The sequence below is a fragment of the Boleophthalmus pectinirostris genome, unplaced genomic scaffold, assembly GCF_026225935.1.
Source record: "Boleophthalmus pectinirostris isolate CB_2022bp ecotype Guang Dong unplaced genomic scaffold, ASM2622593v1 HiC_scaffold_22, whole genome shotgun sequence".
Lineage (NCBI taxonomy): Eukaryota > Metazoa > Chordata > Actinopteri > Gobiiformes > Gobiidae > Boleophthalmus > Boleophthalmus pectinirostris.
In genome coordinates this window covers 12887316-12898502 of record NW_026571190.1, presented here as the reverse complement: position 1 = coordinate 12898502, position 11187 = coordinate 12887316, and the positions used below count along the sequence as shown (strand labels likewise).

The 11187-nt window shown below is 38.8% G+C and overlaps 1 protein-coding gene across 1 annotated transcript; it reads left to right on the top strand.

Annotated features, from left to right (window-relative positions):
* The first annotated feature begins 865 nt into the window (after window positions 1-865).
* Window positions 866-3001, top strand: LOC110155997 (homeobox protein OTX1 A). The gene is made up of 3 exons (XM_020920176.2): window positions 866-959; window positions 1722-1873; window positions 2240-3001. The coding sequence occupies exons 1-3, from the start codon at window positions 866-868 to the stop codon at window positions 2999-3001; spliced, it is 1008 nt and encodes a 335-aa protein (XP_020775835.2).
* Window positions 3002-11187: the final 8186 nt, after the last annotated feature.

The following is an 11187-nucleotide window of genomic DNA, read 5'->3' as shown; positions in this document are numbered from 1 at the left end:
GTATTCTTTGATTTTTAGAAAAGTAACTGTACCAGAATATTACTTAAAATTTGTATTCATAGTATGTATTCTCAGTACATGTATTCAGTTACTTTCCAACATTGGCAACAAATTATTCTATATAACCATTAAAGGCTAAAGTAAGATTCATATTCTTGATTATTTTATTTTATTTTTATTTTTTTTAGCTCAATCTAATAAGATATCTTGTTAATTACTGAATATTAACACAATAATAGTTGACCGATTGATGTCTCTTATCTGAAGGGTCCAGGCAAACAAAGATACTTAAAAAAGGTAAACAGGTGTGATCCTTTTGGCTCTGATGCATTCATTGTCATGACTGATTAAGATGGTGTTATTAAACCTGCAATATGAAATCCCCAAAGATCGCCTTAGGATATGCTCTAAATAACATTACCTGTTCCCATCAAAGACTATTAAATGATATGTATTTTATATCCTCACTGAGGCCAATATACGTGGCACAAAATACTCGAGAAAATAAGTCGATGCGATACACAGAGCTAGATTTAAAGACTGATTTAGTTTTCACGTTTACATGTTATTGTTATAAGGTTTTTAGTTTCTGTATATTAGTGGTTAAGTTTTTGCTCAAGAACTAGAGGCCAGCCAGTTTGAATCCACTGTGTTATTGTGGGCCTATTTGACAGGTCAGCATGTCAAATTGTACGGTTGAATCATTTTGGCCTAGTAAATGCAAGGTAGATAGAGTCATATTAACTTTGTAGATGTTTTTTTTTTTTTTTTTTGCAGTATATGTAACCATGTTTCGCTTCCTGTTTGAACAGGAGTCCCTCTGGCCCTCCTGTCCCCCCTCCTCGGCAGCTGTCCTTCTTGCACCATGATGTCCTATCTGAAGCAGAGCCCCTATGGAATGGCTGGGCTGGGCCTGGGCAGCGCTGTGGACCTGCTGCACCCCACTGTGGGATATCCAAGTACGTAAACAAAACATACTGACCAATAGAAGTCAAAAGCAGGTGCATCGGACTGGGGGGGGCAACACATGGAGGGGCCCCTCACAAAGTCTGTAATGGACATTTTTCATTGGGGCCCACCAAGATGATATGTGCCCAGAATTTGATGCTATAGCTTTGGTCAAAAGTACTCTAGTACTGGAAGCGAGATTCTCATGCATTTCCCTGTTATGAAATACACACACAATATTGACATACATGTTGGATAGAGTCATACTCATGACCATAAAAATATAAATTTGTAAAAAGTTGGATCTTTTTTCTTTTTTTTTTTTTAATGTTTTATAGAATTTGAATATAATCACTCAGTGGACAGCCTATCCGATAGCTCATTAGCTATTCTGATGGTTGGTCTGCCATTTGCTTGGCTCTATGGAGATCTTATTACTTTGCCTAGGGTGTCAATTTCAGTTTTTTATGTTGCAAAAAGTACATAGAAAATCATGCATTTGTACTCTGAGCAGGGTTGTCTCTCCACAGATCTTATATAGGGCACTTTTAAGTACATGGGTAAAAAAAGGAATTTTTACCTCTAGAACTAGAAGTCACTGCCTGTTATTGGGCTCCATAACTGGCGCTGTTGTCTGTACTAATTATGGATATTCAGCTAATGTACTCTACCCAGACAATAGAGTAATGTGTATATTTACACCATATATAAATATTATTTCTCTTCCAACAATGGACCCAGTTGTTTATAGTGCTTCATAACTTTGTTCACAGCAAATCCTCGTAAGCAGCGGCGTGAGCGGACCACCTTCACGCGCACTCAGTTGGACATCTTGGAGTCTCTGTTCGCTAAAACCAGATACCCTGACATCTTCATGAGAGAAGAGGTGGCTCTGAAGATCAACCTGCCTGAGTCCAGAGTCCAGGTAACACTAAGACTGTGTAAATGTGTATACAGATCTATCATCTCTCCATTTGGCCCGATTGCCTTGTTGAGTAGTGGTTCAGAGCCACAGAGCAGCACTGTATCTGGGTTGGAGCCAGTGTCTTCACTTTTCATCTAATAACTGTCTGGACGTTTCGGTTTTCATCCCATACTGATAAATGTGAATCAATTCAGAGTGCTACACATTTCCATCTTTCAATTCCCCCCTTCGCAACTCAGAACATTGAGACTGAATCCAGTGTCTTTGCACAGAATAGTAAAGGACCTTTTTATACCAGATGCCCTACTTGGGTAACACGAGAATGTATTATACAGTTTCTAACCTTTATTCCTTTTTTTTCTTCAGGTTTGGTTCAAAAACAGACGAGCAAAATGTCGCCAGCAGCAACAGAGCAACAACACAAATACCAACAATACGGCTACTCCTAACAATACCAGCACCTCCAAAGTGAAACCTCTGAAGAAGAAACCATCTCCAATCCGTGAGAGCAGCGGATCTGAGAGCGGCGGACATTTCACCCCTCCCTCCACCAACTCTTCTTCTACCCCTCCCTTGCCCCCCTCGATTTCTTCTTCTATGTCCTCCAGCGCATGCCCACCTGGTTTGATGAATGCCTCTACCTCTGTCACCGCTCCAGTGTCTTCCATTTGGAGTCCCGCGCCCATTTCGCCAGCGCTAGCCCCGGTTAGCATGCCCGATCCGGTTGCTAACGGTAGCGCGTCTTGCATGCAACGTTCAGCCGCTAGCGTTGGATCCACGACTGCGACATCCTACCCGGTTTCTTACAGTCAAACGGTAGCAGCTTATAGCCATCACCAGGGTTATCCCACAGCAACCTCAGGGTCCTATTTTGGAGATTGTGGGTCGTACCTACCCATGCATTCACAACACCACATGGCGAACTCGGCGATGTCCGGTCATCATCATATTGGACATACCGGGCACCCCCATTCGCACCATCACCCTCATGCAGCCTCCCACCACCAGGCGTACTACAGCTCCACGGACTGTTTGGACTACAAAGATCAAGCATGGAAACTCAACTTCAACGCATCCGAGTGTTTGGACTACAAAGACCAGGCGGCATGGCGGTTTCAAGTGCTGTGACCACTTCCTGTTAGTACAGACTGCATTCAAAGTTATGATACCGACTTGAGTACTGTGAAGACTTGGGGTGAAGAGGCTGCTTACGTGATTATGGAATTCAAAGGTGGATGACTGATACTTTGCAGAGAAGTCACGCTGGGGGTGTTCTGATCTACATGTACTTCTAATGCTGGAATGATTAGGGGTTACCATGGTAACGAATGCAAATATTAGCAAACACTGCCAGAAACGTTTTAAGGTAGTCTGAAAACTCCAGAAAAAGTCAAATTGATTTAAACAACACATTTTATAAGCCGTGATCAATACAAGCATTCATGGTCCTGTTCAGGTGTTAATTTTCAACAAAAAGGTCAGAGAAACTAACTGAAAAAACTCTTGGCCAGTGACAGACCTGTTTAAGTGGACAAATCATCTCACCATGTTCCAAACAAGTCAGCTCTTTCTGGTCAGATTGTGTTCAAATAAAGCTCAGAGTAAAGTTCAAAGTTGCTTCTAACAGAGTAGTGCTTTCAGTTAGCTTCACACCCCCAGAGAATATTGATGACATCAGCTGCAAAGTATCAATAATATAATATAACATTAAGATTAAAATTGGATCTTACATACATTGTTGTTTCTCTTCCAGGCAAATAGCTGTAATCCCATAATATATGAAGCTCAGATGCACAGGCATGAAACAGGTATTCTAATTCTGGGGTAATTTGCTAATCTAAACCATGCATTCTTTTGACCCAACAAACTTCTAATTCACCAAGCAAAGCCTGCAAAATATAACTTGGTTCAACGCTTAACTGATAAAAATAACAGCAGAAATTAGCAACTTTTAGCATGCAGCCAAAAACTGCTAATAAAAGTTATTATGACGTTCTCTACCCATGGCACTGACAGTACACGCATCTATTGATTGTCTATGATTTTGTTCTGTTTTCATGATATAAGTGATTTCTCAAATGGAGATTGGACTAATATTAAAGACATTTTAAAATATATATTGAGGCACAAAAAGGATATTTTTCTACTTTTACAACTGTTATTTCGTACATTTTGGACATGCATCTTTGGAGTTTGAGTGGACAATTACTCCTTGAACAAAAAAGCAATGGACTTTTCCTTCAATAATTCCTATTAAAGCTATTGAGATTTTCAAGCTGCTGCTATAAGAATTTCAGGTTTTGACTTTTTGGAAACTGGGTGTTGTATTTTGGAGATAAAATGGCAGCACTTGTTTTTAAGGTGAAATATTTTAGTTTTTTGTTCTTTGCAGAGAAGAGAAAATAAATAAAAATGTGATTGAGACGCACAATGTAAGTATTTCATGGACTGATGTACATTTGTCTTTATAATAATAAAGTTTCTTTAATGAATAATACCTTTTTCTTTTACTTGTTTACAAAATAAAAAACACATTCTGGATTTTGGGTGGTACAAATACAATCCAAATGCACATGTTCTGAAGGATTTTCTGTGCTTAAGAGAGATGGTAATTTAGACAAACACAATATCAGCAAACAAATGGTATTTCCTATATTGTGCACTATATAACATTTCCGAAGAGAGAGATGTTCTTCATTTATGTCCTGCAGCATCACAGCAGCATCCAGAGGGAGAAAGATCAACAGATGTTTCGGTCAGTGATGAAATGGTTCATTCCCTCAAAGTATTTCCTCTGGAAGGTCTTCTGTCTGATTTGGTGACACATTTTACATGGTGTAAAAAGCCTGTTGCATCTCAAATGTCCATTGCCTAGCTCTTTACCTAGCCTCCTGTACAGTCTCCATGGATATAGGAAAAACAAATAGTTTATTCCACACAATGCAACTGTCCCTTTTTTTAATTCCCTCAAACGGTCCACCACCTGCTTGTCTTCATGAAGGTGTTTTTTTTTTTTTTTTTGTCTGGAGTGCTCCATAGTATGACTTTAAACTTATCTTCAACATGCATTCTTACTGTCACCTATCCACAGATCTGATCTGTAAGATTGCCTGGTGATCATGGACATATACGTTTAATGTCATACTGTGGGACAAGCAGATGGTGGACCCTTCAACAGAAAAATCACATGGTGCTTGTTAATATAAAATAGTAGAAATGTGTCCTTGGGCAAGACACTTGATCCACCTCACTTAATTAATTACTTAATTATAGCGCCTTTCAAGCTACCCAAAGTGCTTTACAGTTCATTACTCATTCACTCAACACTCATTGGTGGTAAGCTACTACTGTAGCCACAGCTGCCCTGGGGAAGACTGGCAGAATCGAGGCTTCCAATCTGTGCCTTTGGCCCCTCACCACCATCTGTCACGCACGTACCACTTTCATACTAGGCAACGTGGATAAAGTGTCTTGCCTAAGGACACAATGACAGTTTTTGCCACTGGCACGCCACTGTGGCACCTGGAATTCCCAGTGGTCTCCTATCCAAGCAGTACCCAGGCCTGGCCTTGCTTAAACATATATCTAATGGAATGGGACTTATCCATGCTTATATTTTATTTGATATTCTCATTCTCCATATTGTCCACATGGTTAAATCTGAACAAGCTCAGTACTGTGTGGTGAGACGTTTACTGCTCATCTGAAACCTTCATATTGACAAACAGTGGTCACATTACCATACGGACAACTTACACTGCTGACTACAGTTTCTGCACAGCTCATTTTCAACCCAAGCTATTGTCCAAAGAAAAACGCAAATGCAAAATAACCATAAAAAAACGAAATATGTGTAGACAAGGCAAGTTTATTTGTAGACTGCCATTTGTACATAAAGTAAATCAAAGTGCTATACAAAGTAATATAAAAAACAGTAAAACCAAAAAAGTAAATGTACAGATGAATACTGAACACAACAGCATTGAGGTTAGATTTGTCCGCAGAAAGCTAGTGCATGGAAGATAACAATACTACCCACAACTGAAATCCTATTCCTGGGAACAGCTCTAAACAAACTCTTTTCAACTATTTAAGGAATTGACATACAATTCCTCATAATAAACCTTGCTTGTGTGGGGACAAACATTTCAGTTGTTTGTCTGAAGATACAACACATGGTTTGATCCGAGCAGAAGAAGCCCCACTCACGATTTTCATTAAGACTCTACGGGCAGCTGGTCTAACAGTAAACATGGTGACATTGGACTGGACCATTTAAGCTAATCCTCCACCGTGTTCAACATTTACTCTTCACACAATCAGCTGTCTGCTCAAGCTACACACGTATTCATCACAGATATCTTATAATGCAAGGGCCTACGATGTTAATTAAATGATAAAATGGGGATGACATCTGATTTTGGGTCATTTGAGATGGACTAAACCAGGACCAAACCAGGACTAAATCAGGACTAGTATCTTACTGAATACTCCTCTCTCTCTCCTCTTGCGTTGGCTGTTGTGGATAAACAGCGTCTTGAGGGCCAGTGCTCGACTTCAAACAGACTCTGAAGGATTAACACGCAGTGAAAGGCAGAGAGGCAATCCCCATTAAGTCCAGTCCTGTGAATGAGGCAGGAATGTGCGGCCTTCAGGGAGGATGGGAAAACTCAGCTTCAGACCAAACAGCCAAGATTCTCAACAAACAAAGGCAACTGATGGGCTAAATAGGTGATGATTCTTATGGATTTTGAGTCATTATTGTATGTGTGTAGTTTTGTCTGCAGCATTTGAGAATAAATGCATTGTTTGGCTAGTTCAGTATGGCTGCAGAAATATGATGGATTTTGTCAATAATGTTCTGTTGTTGTTTTTTTTACATCTGATCCTGAGCTCTACACAACGGATCCATGAAATTATTTTCCATTTGACACAAAGTTTGCATTTTCTTTTTCCCTCCGAAAAATACACTATCAGTCAAAACTTTGGAATTGTTTTTCATTTTTACCCTTCTTTGTTCTTTATTTTCATTACTACTAATATTGTAGTAATGTAATGTACTGAAAGCCCCAAAACTACAAATGAACACACAAGGAATGTAATACACAAAATTCAAAAATTTATCTAGATTTTAGATTTTTAAAAATAGCCTCCCTTTGCTTTTCTCACTGCTTTGTGCTGCATTTCTTGACCTTGATAGGGCACAACTGTCAAGTGAAAACCATTTCAGAAGACTTCATCATGAAGCTCATTGAGAGAAGGTTTGTCGACAAACTAAAGGCGGGCTACTGTGAGGAATTTGAATATAAAATATAAAAGAATATTTAGTTCAGTTATTCAACTTTTGTTTTTGCTACATAAATACTATTTCACATTTTTATATAATTCTTGTTTTATATATTTGTTGTCTTCAGTATATCTGCCTGTATCTAAAATTAAATGAAAAAACATTGAGAAGGTGCATCCAACTTTTGACTATTGAATGTAGTGTACTTATAGATTAATATACTTTAGTCTACTGTCCACTTTCTTTTTTCAGAAGTGTAGCAGTGACAGGTTGGGGCGCGCTGTGTGCTGCCCCTCGGAGCAGTCTCTTTCTGATTGACAACTCGATGTAACTTTAGAAACCTGGGATTAAGTCTGTCATCACATACGCACACAGACAAGCACACATATGTTGGGTTTCCATGCTTCTTTGGGACATTACACTGACTTACATTCATTTCCTTAATACTGATCCTAACCTTAACCATAGTACTCGCCTAAACTTAAGCTAAACCTTAACCTATTTTAACCTATACCTGAACTTTAAACCATGTTGTTCATTATGGGGACCTGATTTTTGTTCATGTAAGGCAGGCAGGTGCTTTTGATCTGAGCACATGTTCAGATTTTAGTCCCTGCAGCGTGGTGAATACCAGTCCACGCTTGGGCACATAAGGAGTAAAAGAAAAAATCCCAAAGTCATTGAAGTGAACGCAGCAAATAGGCAGGAGGCAGTCACTTCAGAAGGTAAAAAGTTCATCGGGGCCTGCATCATATTGGTGCTTTTTAAAAATTTTTATAATGTGTAGGCCACGGGTGTCCAAAAGTTTTCCTCTGGTGAGCTACCTACAAAACAAAAATATCAGAGAGCTACTCATTTTAAAGGTTGAAAGAAATTGAATAAATATAAGAGCCTTAGATGGGGTACAGGTAGATGTCTATAAAATATTTACACAACTATTATCCATTTATTAGTGCACAAAGATAGGCATCAAAATTATACAATGGTAATATAATTCAGAAATCCCTTGGCGAGCTACTTTGAAGGGGGTGGAAAGCTACTGGTACCTCCCGTGCGACAGGTTGAAGACCCCTGATGTAGGCTATATTTTGAACAAATGGAATGTATTAACATGTAATAACAAAATGATTTCAGTTTGGTCAACATTAATCGTTTCATTCTTAAAGGTGCGCTGTGTAATATTTCTATTGGAGGGCCTGTCACCTGCTTGTCTCCATGGTGATATTACTGTTTTGCCTTGATTATTTCACAGTATAGAAATAAACTAATCACAATGGAGACAGGTTAATGGTCAGGTCTATGGAGAAGCAAGCCTGCACATGGTAAGAATTCATGTTTTTAAGGTATTTTTTAGCTATAAAACACCTGTGATTGAACAAATGCAAGGGAGAGGTGTTTAATGCCCTACTGTGGAACATTTCAGGCAAAGAAATGACATCTCCATGGAGACCGCTGCTTTTGAAAAAGAGGTTGCTGATCTCAAAGACTTTTAATCTGTTTAAAAAAAAAAAAAAAGTCAAATACATAATAACACTCATATTTCCTGTTTTGGTTAAGACTGTTGAATATGAATAGTTTTTTATTCATTTGTAATGCATTTTTTAAAGCTTTTAGTCTTGTCTAATATTGTTTTCTCATCAAAACATACTTAGTCATCGGATCTTCCAAATCAACACCTATCACTACTCTACTCACTCATCACACTCAAACATAAGCAAGGTAAGTGAAGTGCCTTGCCCAAGGACAACATGTTGAAATGCTGTCAAACTTGAAGACATGAATGTTTTGCTTGTCATGGCGTTTCAGAAATCAGGGTTGAAATATGACTTAGATTACTTTTTCCCCCAAGCATTAACAATATTCAGATTTTAAAAAGCAAAACATATTGTCCTACATTTTAATGGATTTTAGAATAGACACAATAGTTGTCTAAATTGCCATTATATGCATCTCATGTGTGTGTACGTACTTCTCCTCAGACCTTGAGCCCTGTATTGATTGGGTTTAAGTAAGATCAGTAAATAGCTGTTTTCCTTTTATAATTTGCCTTGTATCGCCTCTTCTCTGAGCCAGCACTGCTGCTTAAGCTAATGCCCTCATTTTGGGGACTTAAAGCTCTTGAATAAATACGATTAGTGCGGCGGATCTCCTCTTTGATTAGTACAATCAGATCAGAGAGGGTAATATCATCAGATAGGGCCTGTCCATCACCTAAACGCATCAACAGCTGAATGTAAATCACCTCAGTCAAATTACTTGTCAATTAAAGGTGCAGTACGTGATTTTTACATGTTTCTTAGAAACATGAAAAAAAAAAAAAAAAAAAAAAAAAAAAACAGAAAATAGAAGATAAAGCAGACCTATGCAAAATCAAATTTCCAGAGCTTTTTAACCCAGGGGTCTCCAACCTTTTTTCTACAGTGAGCTACTTTTACAAAACAAAAATGACAGAGAGCTACTAGTTTTAACAGTCACAAGAAACTGAGAATATATAAGAGCCACGGCAAAACTTAGAAGAGGTACATTTAGATGCCTATAAAACATAAACCATTATCCATTTATTAGTGCACAAAGTTAGGCATAAAATGATACATGTGCAATGGTTAAAGGCATTTATTCAAGTGACTTTTACTTATTCAGCACAATACGTGTAATTCAGAAAACCCTTGGCAAGACACTGGGAAGGAGGTGGAGAGCTACTGGTAGCTCCCGAGCTGAAGGTTGGAGATCCCTGTTTTAACCTGATATAGTGTAGTTGTTTCACCTTCTCATTTATCCTTTTAAAGTTGTATTTGGACTGATTCATGTTTGTTTTGCACACTTTTGTTTACTTATTTGCAAGACGTCATTTTGCTGTTAAACCTCCATTTGTCACCACCACTAGCAAACACCATTGCTCCCTACTTTTCTTAATTGTTGATACACATGGATTTGGAAGTGTTGCATTGTCATTTTGGTACAAATGGGGAAAAAACTCTGCTACTCGCTACAATATTGTGATTTAAAATGTCCAGATTACGGCATAGTGATCCACGGGTGTTGTAGATTATAACTATAGCAGGCTCATGTGTTTTTTAGGGACAGTCAGGAATTTTGGACATAGGACCTCATTTCCTAGTGAGCCAGAGTGTTGGAGACGTGTGGAGACACTTTTAAAAATATCCCATCTAGCCGTTATATTTGCAGAGGTCGCTGGTGCTAGGCTAGTGCATGTCAATAGCCATAGTTAGCCTTAGTCTTACCCGCTCCACAAAACACCCGAAACAAATCTATTATTACACCAGACTATTGATGTGAATGTCTGTGTCGATAGAATAATGTCTGAAATAAAACTAACCTTGCATTTCAAGGATTTATGTGTGAGCAGCAGCAGTGAGTTGGACTTCCCAATAGAAAACTTGGCAGCGGCGGACTGATGTCAAACAGCACCAGTCTTACAGGCCAAGTAAGGGCCTGTTTACACGAGAATGCTTGAGGGTAAAAATGCACTTGTCTTTCATTTACATGGAGACGGCATTTTTGGGGCTTAAAAATGCAAAAAACTGGAAACCACCCTCCAGAGTGGAAAAGTTGAATATGCTCCACCTTAGTGTTTCCATCTACACTGCCCAAGATGCAAAACTCTAGTAAGATCTGCTCACATTGCGTACGCGTTTACATCACATACATCCACCACCTAGCGTCACCACCTAGCCGCCTGGCATGCATACCCAATCGAACTCCACACACTTTTGCATCACAATATGCACACAGCTTTCCTCCCGAAAATGCTCATCTAAAACCTGAATAAAAAATTTGCTTACCTTAACCCTTGTATTTCCTATATAGCACAGTTGCACACAAACCATCAACATTTTGACTAAACTGAACTAGACTATGTCCAAAGCAAGACTAACTGGACCAAATACAGTCAAACCAGGACTAACCCTCTTTTATAAAACTTTGCGCCCACGAACGAACCAAACTGAAAACCTGACAACCCACTTTCTTAAACTTGATGTCTGGGAGGGGATAGGTAGTCAAGCCT